The sequence below is a fragment of the Moschus berezovskii genome, chromosome 20, assembly GCF_049115385.1.
Source record: "Moschus berezovskii isolate FMDL1 chromosome 20, NW_MosBer_1.0, whole genome shotgun sequence".
NCBI classification, from domain to species: domain Eukaryota; kingdom Metazoa; phylum Chordata; class Mammalia; order Artiodactyla; family Moschidae; genus Moschus; species Moschus berezovskii.
In genome coordinates this window covers 26,124,213-26,141,039 of record NC_142479.1, presented here as the reverse complement: position 1 = coordinate 26,141,039, position 16,827 = coordinate 26,124,213, and the positions used below count along the sequence as shown (strand labels likewise).

The following is a 16,827-nucleotide window of genomic DNA, read 5'->3' as shown; positions in this document are numbered from 1 at the left end:
CAGTCTGTTGTTCATTGTGTGATTCAGAATATGGTGAATTGTTTTATGATTCATTTTGTGTGTGTATCTCCTTAATCTTTATTAGAAATCCATGTTCCATGGACTCCCTGGACTAAACATAGAGATGCCCACAGTGTTGTACCCGACTCCGCTTCCTCAGTACGATGGACGACCACCCATCCAGCCACAGCAGTCAGAGTCCAGCACTTCTCGCCCGGCTGTGGTACGCTTACGTCTGTTTAGATTAAGCTATGCCAAGGCTCACCTTGAATTTTATTTTAGCTTAGGATTTTTAGCATAGTAAGTTTAAATTCATCAGATGGCTAAAAATACCAGTTAGAGTATCTTAATACTTCTAAGTGGTTTAGGCAGTATAACAGCTTTAAAAATGGGCATTCATTTTATGCCCATAGCCAGTCATGCTCACCCCTCAAATGCTCCGGACCACAGCTCAGCAGACATTTTCTCCAAAAGACTGGCTGGAAAACATTATAGGCCTCTGTTGCCACTGTCATATTTCCCGGTCTTTCCAGACAGCTGCCATCTCCCTCATGTTTCTGTTGGAGAACTGTACAGATACATGGCCTAGGTGTTACACCTAAAAGTATATTACCTGAGAAATGCTTATAATCAGAAATTATTTCACTCACTGACTTACTCACCATTTACTGAACACCTGTTACATTGTGCTAAGCATAGGCTCGTTGACTCTGGATTTAGGAATTTGAGGGAGAAGGTGAAGGTGGATAAATGAACAACGGTATTGCCATCTTATGATTTCTTTCATCAGAATACCTACAGGGTATTCTCGGGGTACACTCAGGGCAACCAATAGACGAGTAAGGAGTGCTTCTTTAAAAGGCACAGTGCCTCGGCTGAGCCTCGGGAATGAGTACAGAGAAGGAAGGAGAGTGTTTTTTCCGGAGAGAGCAATGGGTAACAACCATGGGGAGTGTGAATGCATGCAGCCTGTTCATTAACCAGCGGCCTAGAGAGTCAGGTGTGCAGAGGGGAAGGTGGGGCAGGTGTGTAGCAGAGGCCAAATCATAAGGGTCTTTCAGATGTGTGCTGAGGAGGTCGGGTTTTTACCTTAGAGGTGGTGGAAATGAAGAATCTTATGTAGGGGAGTGATATGATCAGATCTGCATTTCAGAAAAATCCCTGTGGTAGCAAGTAAAAAGGGTAGGAAGTCTGGAGCCACAGTAATAATCCAGGGTAGAAGTGATGAGGTTAGGGACCTTGAGCGTGCAGAGGAGGGCACAGGTTCCAAAGATCTCTGGATGTCTGAGAGAAGGAAGTAGAAGAAAGGAAGACATTGGCGTTTGCATTGTATTTACACAGTCCCAGTGCCCTCAAACATGGATTGTATGTAATGGAGTCACATTTCTCCTAGGCATCTAGAGTGGTACCAACTGTGTATCCTATTTGGGAGAACTGAGAGGACAGTCACCCAGGTCATTTTCTGTAGACCTCAATCTCTTGCAGAACCTTTGTTGAAAAACCTGCAAGGCAGGTGGCACTAGCCCGTACTTAAACAGATGAGGAGGTGCAAGCTCAGCGAGGCTAAATGATTTGCCCTAGCAATAGTATTTAAACCCAGGTGACACGTTTTGCTCTGTCCTGTGTATTTCATACCTTGTTTCTTACAGTCCAGTAAGGTGTGCGTCAGCACTTAGCGTAGTGCCTGACACAGAGTGTTGAGTAAGTGCCACTTTTCTCTCTTCTCCTCTTCTTTGTCCATACTACATGTTGGGGACATACTAATTATCAAATGAGAAGTTACCAACAGCTATCATGTATATGTTTTCATTTGCTCCTAAAATCAGAATAAAAAGAAAAAATCAAGAGTAAAAGCGAAGAAAATCCAGCACGGAGAGGAGGAGGAGGAGGAGGAGGAGTCCAGTGGTGAAAGAGAAGTAGCCCCAGTCACTGGCCCAGGCAGACTGAGCCTGCACAGAGGGGACACTCGGTGCCCCTCCTCCCCGGGTGCGCAGAGTTTGCCGTTAGCCGGAAGTGGAGCTGCAGGAAAAGAACAAGTCTCTTCACCCGTCAGCTCTTGCAGTTGGAAGAGGGTCAGCAGTAGTGAGTCAGACTATTCTGATGCTGAAGGCGGCATGCAGAGTAAAGTGAGGTAGTAGTATTTCGCTATGTTTTTATGCTTTATATTCTGAGTTGGGTGTGTAAGCTCATAACCATGTGAGCTACTGCATGTGCTATAACTTGAAGATTCTCATTTATGTGGGTTTTGCATTACTGCAGTTTGCATTGTTCTCTCCTCTGCCTTTGTCCATGTGGTTCCTCTGCCTGGGTTTATTCTTTCTTTTGTTTTGCCTCTTGCCTTATTAACCACTACTCATCTTCTGTGTGAGCTCAACGGTCACGCTCTGAGAAGCCTTTTCTGACTCCCTATTCCAGTCACTCCCTTATGTGACTCATCTCTGGTTACTGTGCTAAAGTCTCTTTAACTTTCTTTGCCATAATAAGCTTGTCAAGGGCAGGAGCTTCGTTTATGTCTGCCAGCTTCAGCACAGTGCCTGGCACGTACTTAGGTATTGTCAGTACCTGTCTGTTGGATGAATGGGTACTCTGGAGTATCTCATATTGTATACTAATTTCCTGATATCAAACTGTTGCCCTCTTATTCACTAGCTAGTAGGTTTTTTTAAAATTGTCGACCTTATTAACTTGTTATGTAAACAAATTGCTTTAACATGTTTTGACCACATTTTGAAATAATTAAAAAAATATGTTGGCATCTTTCAGACTTATGTGGAATGCTGAATTTCCCACTGTATCATTTGAGTTGCCTGTAAAAAATAGCGTCTCATGCTCATGTTTTAAAAGCAATTAAAAGACTTTTTTCTTCCTTCTTTTGGTTGTTAAAGGTTTTACCAAGCCAAAGTTCGCCAAGGAGCATTAGCGTGTTTTCTTTCTACTATAAAATCAATAGAAAAAAAAGTTCTATATGGCTACTGGTCAGCCTTTGTTCCTGATACACCGGAGCTTGGAAGCCCACAGTCTGTGTCCCTGATGACTCTCACGTTAAAAGATCCTTCTCCAAAGGTAAGAGCGTTTACATCCTAAGTGTTACAACTAGGACGACTTTTCAAGTCTTTGTTGTTCCCTCTGCCCCTTCTGATCGTATCAGAACAAGGCTCTTCCTAATACTGACCCAAGTCCTCAGTTGAGAAGCGCTTGATGGGCAGGGGGATAGGAGGATAGGGCTTCGTGACTGTCAGGCTGAGGGAGACCACGCTGAGGTCTCCTGCCCCAGGGCTGGCTTGAAGCGTGAGCACACTGAGTTACTGCTTCAGTGTCCTCTCGGAACTTCACTGAAGCAGCTGTGCTTCCGTTTCTTTCATGGTGTTTACAGTGGAAAAAAATTTCAAAATGGCTTAACTACTCACTGGAATATCCTGATATATAGTGGTTATGAAAGATATGTAAGGCTGGGGAATGTGGATGATGTTTTATGAAAGTATTGGATAGAGAATTTTATGATCCCAACGTGGTTTTTTTTCTTCCAACTTTTCCGTAGTTTTCAAATCATATGTAATAAATAGTAATACATAGTTTAATGAGAAAAACTTGGTTTTGAAAAAGAAGAAGAAATAACTTGGCAGTCGTGGATAACTGCAGCAAGGTAACTATGGCTGTTCAGATATTTGCCTCTTCTCTGGAAGTTAGCTTTTTACCCAGATAAGGAAAGTAGTCTGCTGTTTAGATTCCTCTTACGATAATGAACATTAAAAAGTCATGCTGAATGGTATCTCATGTCCTCAGATAACCAACTTACTTTCTCAAAATAAATAGTTTTAATGAGGTCAATAGTATTATTTCTTTTCTGTTTTTAGAATTTTTCCCTTAAAAGCAAGGAGGAGGGTAGCAATTCATAATACATTGGAACTCCCTTTGATCATCTTGTTGATTAGCTAATTACTATATAAGAAAACTTCTAAATGACCCTTCGACATTTTTTATAGGGTGAAGAAAAATAAACTAGCCTCAATTATGAACACAAAAAATGGTTTATAGGGTAATTTCAGATACTCTCTATACTAAATAGTTAAACTGGTGAAAATGTTTCCGACTGACTGAATAATGAACAGATGAGAACCTGGAGAAAAATGGAAAATGATGGTGGCAAGTAAATAACCAATGAGGCCATTCTAGTAATTGGAAGGAAAACTGCTCTAAAAATTGAAAAAATATATATGTATTTATATTTTTAAAGACCCTCTAGCTGAAGGGAACTGCAGTAAATAGTTGAGAATATGCAGAAGAAAGTAGGTTGACATAATTTTCATGATATTTATATCTTTTTTATTTTCAAAATGTTTAATGATAGTAAGAAGTGTTTTATCAGTGAGAGAGGCTTTTTAGAAAGACTGCTAGAAAGTTATGTGTGAAAATTAAAAGTACTAGTTCATGTCATTGGACTGGAATAGCATTCTGGATTGATGAGAGCTAGGTTTAAAGGTGCAGCCGTGTGTAAACACTGAGTGGTCGTTTTCTCGGGTGCTTGTTGAGTATGGAGTTGGAGATCATAGACTGAAGTTTCTCTCAGCCAGGGTGAAACATGACAGGACAGTAGTGTCGTAGCTTCTCCTGAAGTGCACACTGATGATGGTTTGGAGTTCATGGCGGCTCTGATACAAACCTGTGCTAGATTGAGTTGGAAGCACAGTTGTCACTGACATACTAAGAATTTTATGTATAATTTTATTTACTTACTTTGGCTTCACTGAGTCTTCTTTGCTTTGTGGACTTTTCTCCAGTTGCGGTGAGTGGGGGCTCTTCTCTAGCTGCGGTGCGCAGGTGGCGGCTCTTGTTGCAGAGCATGGGCTCTAGGTACAGGCTCGACAATGTGGTGCACAGGCTTAGTTGCTCTGCACAGGCCTGTGGGATCATACGGGACCAGGAGGTGGACCAAACTGTGTCTCCCGCATTGGCAGGTGGGTTCTTTACCACTGAGCCACCAGGGAAGCCCCTCAGTGACATTCTTTTGTTTTCATCTGTGATAGTTGCTGCTGCTGCTGCTAAGGCACTTCAGTCGTGTCCAACTCTGTGTGACCCCATAGATGGAAGCCCACCAGGCTCCCCCATCCCTGGGATTCTCCAGACAAGAACACTGGAGTGGGTTGCCATTTCCTTCTCCAGTGTGTGAAAGTGAGAAGTGAAAGTGAAGTTGCTCAGTCGTGTCCAACCCTTAGCGACCCCACGGACTGCAGCCTACCAGGCTCCTCCATCCATGGGATTTTCCAGGCAAGAGTCCTGGAGTGGCTTGCCATTGCCTTCTCCGATAGTTACAAATGCTTTTTCCCAGTTAGGAAGCAAAGTTAATTGAGCTGAAAACTTTTTGAGTATTAGTTTCTTCTTATAGCTTGGCTTTTAATTTTGTTTGGTTGGCGAGCTCTTGAAATTGTAGATTTTAATTACATTTTTAAAAAATGGCAGTTTCTTTAGCATAACATCTACGTTTTTCAGTTAAGACCAGCCAATCGTCTAATCAGAGGGTTGGCAGACTATGGCCAATGGGCTGAATCTGGATCACTACCAGATTTTGTATGATCTATGAGCTAAGTGGTTTTCAATGCTTTAATTGTTTTTTAATAAAAAGAATATTTTGTGACATGCAAAAATTGTATGAAATTTAGATTTCACTGTCCAAAAGAAAAATTTTATTTGAAAACAGCAACATTTATTTATTTATACAGTGTCTGTGCTGCCATAGCAGAGTTGAGTGGTTGCAACAAAGACTCTGTGGTGTGCAAAATCTAGAATATAAAATTTGTACTACTGGCCCTTTACAGAAAAGTCTTGGTAGCCCCTTATCAGAGTTCTTGGATCAGCTGACTTGTGCTTGAGATCCCCCCCTCTCTCTCTGTTTCCCCCATACACACAAACACACACCACTCTCCTCACATTGTCGGCTTCCTAACTTTCTTAAGTGATTATGCTTAATTCCAAAGACTCATACAGCTATACTATAAATTTGTTCTCGCAAAAACTTTGTTTTTTGTTTATGATTCTACTCTATAAAAGGAACATAGAAATGATTTGTTTCGACTTAACTCCTGAACAATAACAGCAATTTGGAGATAATATAGTTGAAGATTTTCTGGAAAACCTTTTTCACACCAAACTCCGATGTGCTTCTTACTGAGTAAATATTTAGATTAGATCCTAAAGTTATAATGTTGATTCCTTGCTTTTTAAAAGTCTTTTCAATTGGCATTTTGGGGTGACCTGGCCAAAGAGGGTACAGTACTATTTCATTAGTAGTCCTGCATTTATCACGTACATTCCTTTTTGGTTAAATTTGGCTTTCTTTCCATTTATTTTTTCCTTTCTGATTTTTAATACTGCAGAATCGTCAGAGTACCAATTAAAAGTAATTAACCTTATAAAGAAAATCTTGATGCAAAGGCACTATTCCTGACAGATAACAGCAGTCCACTGAAAGAGGTGCACGTATTTTCCTTCCATCCATAAGGTTATATTTAATAGTATCTCTTTGAGTATCAAAGGTTTTTACTGCAGGTAGTGTTATTTTCTGTACCTAAGAATATTTCTGAAAGTTGGTCACTAATGGTGTCTGCCAAGCTGAGTATGCATGGAGTTCCAAATATCCTATTTAATTGACACTGAGCGTTCATGAATGCTTTAGGGTAGAATGTAAAGCAGAACGTCTTCAGGAACTTTGATGTGAAACAGATCGTAGATGGGTCTATCTTTTTCCACCCCACAGGTTGTTGACTTAGCTCTTGTCCATTGGCTTTATGTTTGACTAAACCAGTCTTCTTGTCCTTAAGTTATTTTCATGCTCATGATTTTAGGTTTTTATGCTATGGTATAGCTTAGACTTACTTCCTAGTAAGAAAACCTAACAGCAATGTGATTTAAAGTTGTTTGTTTTTTTTTTTTTTAAGTGAGGCAAGTGCCTTCAGTTCAGTTCAGTCACTCAGTCGTGTCCGACTCTTTGCGACCCCATGAATCACAGCACACCAGGCCTCCCTGTCCATCACCAACTCCCGGAGTTCACTCAGACTCATGTCCATCAAGTTGGTGATGCCATCCAGCCTCTCATTCTCTGTCATCCCCGTCTCCTCCCACCCCCAGTCCCTCCTAGCATCAGACTCTTTTCCAGTGAGTCAACTTGTCGCATGAAGTGGCCAAAGTATTGCAGTTTCAGCTTTAGCATCAGTCCTTCCAATGAACACCCAAGATTGATCTCCTTTAGAATGGACTGGTTGGATCTCCTTGCAGTCCAAGGGACTCTAGAGATTCTTCTCCAGCACCACAGTTCAAAAGCATCAATTCTTCGGTGATCAGCTTTCTTCACAGTCCAACTCTCACATCCATACATGACCACGGGAAAAACCATAGCCTTGACTAGATGGACCTTTTTTGGCAAAGTGATGTCTCTGCTTTTTAATATGCTATCTAGGTTGGTCATAACTTTCCTTCCAAGGAGTAAGCATCTTTTAATTTCATGGCTGCAATCAGCATCTGCAGTGATTTTGGAGCCCAAAAAAATAAAGTCTGACACTGTTTCCACTGTTTCCCCATCTATTTCCCATGAAATGATGGGACCAGATGCCATGATCTTCGTTTTCTGAATGTTGAGCTTCAAACCAACCTTTTCACTCTCCTCTTTCACTTTCATCAAGAGGCTTTTGAGTTCTTCTTCACTTTCTGCCATAAGAGTGGTGTCATCTGCATATCTGAGGTTATTGATATTTCTCCCTGCAATCTTGATTCCAGCTTGTGCTTCTTCCAGCCCAGCGTTCCTCATGATGTACTCTGCATATAAGTTAAATAAGCAGGGTGACAATATACAACCTTGACGTACTCCTTTTCCTATTTGGAACCAGTCTGTTGTTCCATGTCCAGTTCTAACTGTTGCTTCCTGACCTGCATACAGGTTTCTCAAGAGGCAGGTCAGGTGGTCTGGGATTCCCATCTCTTTCAGAATGTTTCACAGTTTATTGTGATCCACACAGTCAAAGGCTTTGGCATAGTCAATAAAGCAGAAATAGATGTTTTTCTGGAACTCTCTTGCTTTCTCCATGATCCAGCGGATGTTGGCAATTTGTCTCTGGTTCCTCTGCCTTTTCTAAAACCTGCTTGAACATCTGGAAGTTCACGGTTCACATATTGCTGAAGCCTGGCTGAATTTTGAGCATGACTTTACTAGCGTGTGAGATGAGTGCAATTGTGCGGTAGTTTGAGCATTCTTTGGCATTCCGTTTCTTTGGGATTGGAATGAAGACTGACCTTTTCCAGTCCTATGGCCACTGCTGAGTTTTCCAAATTTGCTGGCATATTGAGTGCAGCACTTTCACAGCATCATCTTTGAGGATTTGAAATAGCTCAATTGGAATTCCATCACCTCCACTAGCTTTGTTCATAGTGATGCTCTCTAAGGCCCACTTGACTTCACATTCCAAGATGATGAGTGATCACGTCATCATGATTATCTTCGTCGTGAAGATCTTTTTTGTACAGTTTTTCTGTGTATTCTTGCCACCTCTTCTTAATATCTTCTGCTTCTGTTAGGTCCATACTATTTCTGTCTTTTATCGAGCCCATCTTTGCATGAAATGTTCCTTGATATCTCTAATTTTCTTGAAAAGATCTCTTGTTTTTCCTATTCTGTGTTTTCCTCTATTACTTTGCATTGATCACTGAAGAAGGCTTTCTTATCTCTCCTTAGTCCACAGCTACTTTTAGGACCTGATAGAAATTGCATTCCCTTTATTCGTCTAATTAAAATGATTTAAATACTTCGAAAATGAAAAGAATATATAGGAAGAAGGGGATTTGACTCCTGATTTTTTACTCACTGATGTGAATCCTTCTGAAATTTCAGACACGTGCCTGTGCCCTGCAAGTTTTATCTGCCATCTTGGAAGGGTCAAAGCAGTTTCTTTCCGTTGCTGAAGATACCTGTGACCACAAAAGGGCTTTCACTCCCTTTTCCGTAATGATCGCTTCCAGCATTAAAGAGTTGCACAGATGTCTTTTGTTAGCTTTGGTGGCGGAATCATCCTCACAGACCCTCACTCAGATAATTAAGGTAAATGTCCCAAGATATCAGTGAATTGGCAGAGGCAGTTTCTCTATTTCAGTTTTGTGTAATGTTTATGTTGCCCACAAATAAATTGACTTATAAATAAATTGACTTATATTTATAAGAATATAAATAATTTTATTAAAGGTAACCTGATTGGAAGTCTGTTCTTCCTACTTATCTGATCACCGCTACACTCTTGTATGTCCAAATAAATGATTTATTAAGAAAATTCGTTTAAGTTGTACCAAGTGCCCTTTTCCCTTTAAAAAAGGAAAAGAAAAAAAAGACTGATTTTCAAATGAATGTAGACTTTTGTTTTTTAATTAAATGCTTTAAATTTTGTCTCTGTGCTGCAGCTTAATCAGGCCCATTAGTGAGCTACTCTTTGTGTTTTGTAGTGTCTTGCAAACTTGGTATCAAATTCACCTTACAACCGTCTGAAACTCAGCCTGCTGACCAAAGTCTGGAACCAGATAAAGCCTTATATCCGCCACAAAGGTTGGTGGTAGTTTGAAATTGATTGCTTCTTTATATCAATAAAATCTAGATTACTAGTTTAAAATATTCAGAACATTTTTATAACACTAAGATAATTCTATTTATTATCCTCAAACTTGAGGGGAGCCAACTATCGCCATAACCCTACTTTTGATCTCTGAAGCCCCCATAGGCACCACTGGAAAGAAATAACTTGGAAAATCAGCTGTAAAATTCAATGCGTTTTCAATGCATCAGTGCAGTGACTAGAGTATCCCTTTAGAATTAAGACCGAGCAAATCCTAGGGGTTCTGCTCCAGTGGGGCTTCCCTCATGGCTCAGCTGGTAAAGAATCCACCCGCAATGAGGGAGACCTGGGTTCGATACCTGGGTTGGGAAGATCCCCTGGAGAAGGGAAAGGCAACCCATTCCAGTATTCTGGCCTGGAGAATTCCATGGACTGTATAGTCCATGGGGGTCGCAAAGAGTCAGACACAACTGAGCAACTTTGACTTCACTTCTTCACTTCTGCTCTGGTATATAATAATTCATAGTCTTTAGATATAAGTAGAAAATGGATAGACAGATAGACATCTTCCTCTTTTTGGAAAGAAGTGGAATATAAAACCTAGTTTTGCTATCAGGGTAATGTTGGCCTGATAGAGTGAATGTGGAAGCATTTCTTCCTCTTCAGTTTTTTTAAAATAGTTTGAGAAGGATTGGTATTAAGTCTTCTTTAAATGTTTGGTAGAATTTACCTCACCCTTGAAGCCATCTGGTCCTGGGCTTTTGTTTTGGGGGGAATTTTTTGATCAGTGATTTGATTTCATTACTAGTAATTGGTCATTGAATGTTTTTAGAAATTTATCCATTTCTTCTTGGTTGTCCAGTTTGTTGGCATATAACTGTTTGTAGCAATCTCTTATAATCTTTTGTGGTGTTGGTTGTATCTTCTCTTTCGTTTCTGATTTTATTGATTTCAGTTCAGTCGCTCAGTCATGTCTGACTCTTTGCAGTTTGGGCCCTTTTATTCAGGCTCTTTTACTGATACGGGCCCTCTCTATTTTTCTTGATGAGTCTGGCTAAAGGTTTTTCAATTTTGTTTATCTTTTTGAGAACCAGTTTTTGGTCTCATTGATCTTTTCTATTGTTTTGTGTATGTGTGTGTGTGTGTATCATTTTATTTATTTCTACTCTGATCTTTATTTTCCCTTTGAGTTTTGTTTTTCTTTTTTTAGTTCCTTTAGGTATGAGGGTAAGTAGTTTATTTGAGATTTTTCTTACTTTCTGAGGCAGGCCTGTATTGCTATGAACTTCTCTTTTAGAACAGCCTTTGCTTTGTGCAGTAGATTCTGAAACACTTCGTTTCTATTTTCACTTGTCGCAAGGCATTCCTTTATTATTTTTTTCAATGAAACCATTGGTTGTTTAGTGGCATGTTGTTTAGACTCCACTTGTTTGTGTTTTTCTAGTAGTTGATTTCTTGTCTCATAGGACTTTAGTCTGAAAAGATGCTTGATATGATTTCAGTCTTATTAAATTTATTGAGACGTCTTATTTTGCCTAACCCTCTGTTTGTATGTGTCAGGTAGATCAGCTGCATCTCCTGTTCTTGGTAGAGTGGCTAGGTGTAGAAGGTGAACTCTGAGGCCCAGTAGTATGGTTCCCCAGGTCACCAGAGCCACATGCTCCAGGAGTGTCCCCTGTGTGAGTGGCAGCTGCCCTTCTGTTGCTCCTGGGCCGCACTTGCTGCAGGTATATTAGTGTATGGGGTTGGCTCCCAGTGCAGCTGGCTGTAACTGGGCACTGAATAGATGAGCATGTGTTGGGTGGGAGCCACAGATGCATGCTAGGAAATCAGATGGTGAGAGTCAGAACAGGTACCTGCCAGTGCCTGGCTAAGTAGAGAGAGAAAGAGACGGGGAAAAAAAATTTTTTTTTAAAGTGGCACTCGCTAGCTTCTCAGTAACGCTCAGGTGCATGCTTTATTATTAGTCAGTGAATCTCCTTCTTTGATAAGCTTCTTTTCAAACTGCTGTCTGTGTGCCATAACCTGGAGCCAGTGAGTTTTTGTGCACAGCCTTTTGGAGTGGATTCACAATTCTCTACGGCCCTCCGACTCTCTTTCTCTCAGGCATAAGCCCCACTGGTTTTCAAAGCCAGGCTTTATGGGGGAATCATCTTCTGGTGCAGGTCCCCTGGGCTGGGGAGCCCAACTTTGGGTTCAGAACCCTCACTCCTCAGGAGGACCTCTAAGGCTGTGAAATCCCTCCTGCCTATGGTTTGTAGCACTCAGGGGTGTAGGTCTCTCCCAGACCATGTCTCTGCCCCTCCTACTTGTCCCAATATGGCTTTTAAAAAAAAAAAAGTTGTGGAAAGTTTTTCCTGCTGGTCATGAGGTCGCTCTCCGAGATGGTGGCTCTCCATGGTTGTCATTTTCGTCCCTCTGAGAGGAGAGCCTCGTATCTTCTTACTGGGCCATCTTGTCCTGCCCCCTCACGTTAGCCTTTTGGACTCTACATTGGCCCCCCACTCCTTTTCTTTCTTTCATGATTGATTTTGGAAGGGTCTTAACCAATTGTCTTTTTTCATTTTTGGCTGCACTGGGTCTTTTTTGTGGTGTGTGGGGACGTCTCCCTAGTTGCTCAAGTCACATGGGATCTTGGTTCCCCAACCAGGGATCTAACCTGTGTCCCCTACTTTGGAAGGTGGATTCTTAACCACTGGAACACCAGGGAAGTCCTCAGTTGTCTTTATAGTATGTCTCACCCTCAATTTGTGGGATATTTTCCTTATGATGTTGTTTAACTTACACATGTGTTTCCTGTAAACTGGAATTTCTGTCGAGAGGTTTAATTAGATTCAGGTTGAACAAGAAAGTCATAATTGTTATTTGCCTGCAGGGATAGTTATGATCTCTATGGTCACCATTCCCATGGTGATAGGTTCTTACTGTTCCCTTTGACAGACGTTAATGTTCGTGTATCAAGTCTCACACTGTTGGGAGCCATAGTGTCCACTCACGCACCTTTACCTGAAGTCCAGCTACTTCTACAACAGCCCTGTTCTTCCGGACTCAGCAGCAGCAGCTCAGCCACTCCTCACCTCAGTCCTCCTGAATGGTGGAAGAAGGCGCCTTCAGGACCCTTTGTAGAAGAAGGAGCAGTTAGCTCACCAAAGTTGTCTTCAGAGCCCTGCTGGCTCATTCGACTTTGCATTTCCATTGTTGTTCTGCCCAGGGAGGATTCCTGTTCAGGTAGTGATGCTGGTTCTGCAGGAGGAAGCATCTATGAACCATTCCCCATGCGGTTGGAGGCCTTGCAGGTAGGAGGTTTCATTTCCTCATCTCTGAAATGGAAGTAGTCATTCTTTCTTCACGGGGCTTACCTGGTGGCTCAGCAGTAAAGAATCTGCCTGCAATGCAGGAGTCACAAGAGACACAGGTTTGATCCCTGGGTTGGGAAGATTCCCTGGAGGAGGGCATGGCAGCCCACTGTAGTATTCTCACCTGGAGAATCCCTGAACAGAGGAGCAGGTCCCAAAGAGTCAGACACAACTGAAGTGACCTAGCACACACACACATTCTTTCTTCACAGGGTGATTACTTCATGAGGAGTAAGTCTGAAAATAACGTAAAACCAAGCCATGTGTCATTGGTTTTAGTGGGAATTGTGCATGAATTCATGTTTTAGGTGTGAATGCTTTGTTGTTTTGTTTTTGGGGGGTAGGTGGAGGGACTTGGTTGTAAAATGTCAGATTCATCCGTTTTTGTTGCAAGCCATTTTAGTCATCTCAGGTATTATATGGCCAATAGGTGTTATAGGTTAAATAATAATTCTGAAAGAAATTATAGAGTTAATCTTTGATACCTGCATCTGAAAATTAAATGTTTACTTTACTTCTCTTTGGTCTTATATCTGCTTAGAGACAACAAAATATTTATTCCTTCAAAGAGAGCCACCCTAGATTAAAGTATTTGTTTTTTCTGTATTCAGGTATGACCTAAGACACAGGTTTGGTCTTGGGGTCTGCTGCTGATTATCTGGTTGATATTACACATGTCCTTTAACCTCTTAGGGCTTCCCTGGTGGGTCAGTTGGAAAAGAATCTGCCTGCAGTGCAGGAGACCCGGGTTCGATCTCTGGGTCAGGAAGATAGATCCCCTGGAGAAGGAAATGGCAACCACTCCAGTATTCTTGCCTGGAGAATTCCATTAACAGAGGAGTCTGGTGGGCTACAGTCCATGGGATCACAAAGAGTTGGACACAACTGAGAGACTAATGCACAACACTTCAACCTCTTAAACTTTTTCAGTCATAGTTTCTTCAGCTAGAATATTTAGTTAATACCGCCTTTGAAAAATTGTTCCCAAAAATTTAAAAAAAAAAAGGAAAAATTGTTCCCAGGCTTAAGTGATACAATAATGATAATCTTAAACACATTTTGTAGATTATAAAACACCATAAAATTATATGATAATAGTTGATTTTAGTCATAAAATAAAGATTATGGTTGTTTTTCATTTTATTCAACATGAGGTTTAAGCCCCTTGTTGAGTGTGAGTGATTTCTGAAATACTGGAACACTTTTGGATCTTGTGGTCCTGCATTCCGTTCTCGGGGTTAATCCTGTTTTCTTTGCAGGTGTTGGCTCATCTGGCAAGGGGCTACTTTTCGATGACGCAAGTCTACTTGATGGAGCTTGGAGAGGTGATTTGCAAGTGCCTGGGGGAGGCAGATCCGTCTGTCCAGCTTCATGGAGTGAAGGTAATTTTCATTAAAAGCCATATGCTTTTTTCTTTTCCTCCTTTTAGGTTCTTCTCCTCTGTCACATGTCCATGAGTTCTGAGTTTCTTTAGGACATTTCAGGTAGGGAAGTGATACATTCTATTTTCAGCTCTACATGTAAACCCAAAAAATTGATTTGGTAATAAATTAACAAAATATACCTGGTGATTGTGCTCCTATTGAGAATGCCTCTGAGATAGGAGTTGCTGAGGAAAGAAAGAAAAGCAATTGGAAATTATTTCTCCTGTTTCTTTTATCTTGGCAGCTTCTGGAAGAACTGGGCACCAGCTTAATACACCAGCATAAACCGGATTCTTCCGTGGCGCCTGATGGGAGAGCCCCAGTCCCCTTGGTGAGTGAGTGCGCGTCCGTGGCGTTCTCTTTCCTTGGTGCTGCAGTCACTTTCATTTTGAGAAAGTATCAGAGAGTTTGGCTTCTTTCAGTATCGGAAATCATGGTTTAGAGTTGAGGATGAGTTTTATTTGCATTTCATTTTATTTGCAGTTCAATATGTGGTCATGTGTAACATAGAGCCAGCAATGGAAGAACCAGTTTTGTTGCACAAAACCTAATTCTGTTACTCAGTATGCCCAGGAGACAGACTGGAATGCTGGGAAGAGCCCAGGTTTTGGAATACAAAGTCATGAGATTAAACCACTTAATGAATATTATGAACATAATTTCCTTGTTATAAAGAGGAATAAAAATCCTTGACTCACTGGACTTTTGGAAGATGGAATGAGGTGTGAAAACTGGCAAATAGATGTTCAATGAATCTTAATTTCCTCAACCCCTTCACTGCCAGCCCCCTCTCCCCACTATTTCCATTAGATTTTGTGATCTTAGATTATTTGTGTTGCCCCCACACTGTGCCAGTTATTCTCTGGAGGAGGAACTCGTGAGCCCACCAAAGAAACCTTCCACTTAGTGCCAAAAGCAGAGTCAGCTCAACGTGAGTGAGGTTTTCTCCCTCTGCCCTCCTCAGCCTGCCCATTCTTTTTCTCTTCCCAGTTGCTGTCATCCTTGCAGGGAATTAAGAATGTCCTAGTCCTTCCCTAGACAGTCACCAAAACTGAAGTGTCACCATTTGCAGGGAGTTGTATTGAGCTTTGCCGTCAGACAGACCTGGGGTTTAATCCACACTTGTTCTCTTGCTCCATGTGACTTTGGGCACGACTCTTAACTACTCACTTCGGTATTATTTCATATGTCAAAAAAGGATACACTTCCTGTATTACTGGTGTACTGTTGACTGATAAATTATCCTGAACACTTAGCAGCTTAAAGCCATATCCTGCATGTATTCTGTCACATAGTTTCTGTGGGCCAGGATTTGGGAGCAGCTCACCTGATGGTTCTGGCTGAGGTCTCATGAGACCACAGCCAGGACGCTGGCGGGGGCTGCAGTCAGCCGAGTTTGACAAGGGCGGGAGGCACCTCTTCTGCGGTGTCTGACTCACCCACACACCTTGCAGGTTAGTGTGCCTGGTGGCAGACCTCACTCACGCCCTCCGCTTGAGGACTTCCCCAGAGAGCTGCTGGAGTCTTCTCTGCACAAGGCAGCTGGCCACCCTTGCTCAGTTGCTAAGTCGTGTCTCACTTTTTGTGACCCTAAGAACTGTAGCCCGCCAGGCTCCTCTGTCCGTGGGATTTCCCATGCAAGAATACTGGAGTAGGTTACCATTTCCTACTCCAGGGTATCTTCCTGACCCAGGGTTGAACCCACGTTTCCTGCGTCTCCCACAGCGGGTTCTTTACCACCGAGCCACAGGTAATGCCCTGGCCACCATTATAGCAATTTAATTAAGAGAGAGCAAGATAGAGCTATAGGATTTTTATGATTTAGCTTTGGAAGTTCCTCATTGATCAGCCCAAGTCAGTGTGGGAGGGGATGGCCTCCTAAACATGAGGAGGTGAGAATCCTTGGGGGCCATCTTGAAGGCTGGCAACCATACCTGTCTGTCGTCTTCTGGTTGGGGGCAGGAGGGCCCAGATTGGGGGTCTGGGTGATAGGATTGTGGAGGTGAAAGAACTGGCACATGGGTATATGGCAAAATTTAGGACTAGGTCCATGGGGAGGAAATGAAGACACCAAAACCCCAGACAGATTTGCATCTGGGGCGTGATTCTTCAGGGTTTTTAAAGGCCTAAGAAGGAAACCATTAAAGGCACTAGCAGATGCCTCCCTTGAGGGGCATTGAAGTGAGAAAATTCTTCAAAGTACTCAAAACAGAGCCTATTGTTCAGTTGAAGAATCTCCACTATTCACCCAGCGCTGTGCTAGAGACTTTACACAGTCTTACATTTTATTATCACACAAACTGCTGCCAAGTCTTTGCCCTGCTTTTACTGAAGAGGAACCAAAACTTAGGTGCAGCGACTGCCTGAGGCTGCAGAGACTGGAAGCAGCGGCTGGAGGCCTCAGCCGCAGCTCTGCCTCTCTGGATCCGGCACACAGCCTCTGGGCCACCCTGAAATTCCCAC

General features: G+C 42.0%; 1 protein-coding gene across 2 annotated transcripts in view; it reads left to right on the top strand.

Annotated features, from left to right (window-relative positions):
- Positions 1–16,827, top strand: part of HEATR6 (HEAT repeat containing 6) — a 32,792-nt gene that overhangs the window by 9,013 nt on the left and 6,952 nt on the right. For both annotated transcript variants that reach the window (XM_088828670.1, XM_055400795.2), the window contains exons 7-14: positions 86–223; positions 1,827–2,131; positions 2,886–3,063; positions 8,876–9,082; positions 9,478–9,577; positions 12,525–12,880; positions 14,200–14,322; positions 14,609–14,695. In XM_088828670.1, the coding sequence (XP_088684796.1) occupies positions 86–223; positions 1,827–2,131; positions 2,886–3,063; positions 8,876–9,082; positions 9,478–9,577; positions 12,525–12,880; positions 14,200–14,322; positions 14,609–14,695 (1,494 nt within the window). The remainder of the gene's footprint in view (positions 1–85; positions 224–1,826; positions 2,132–2,885; positions 3,064–8,875; positions 9,083–9,477; positions 9,578–12,524; positions 12,881–14,199; positions 14,323–14,608; positions 14,696–16,827) is intronic.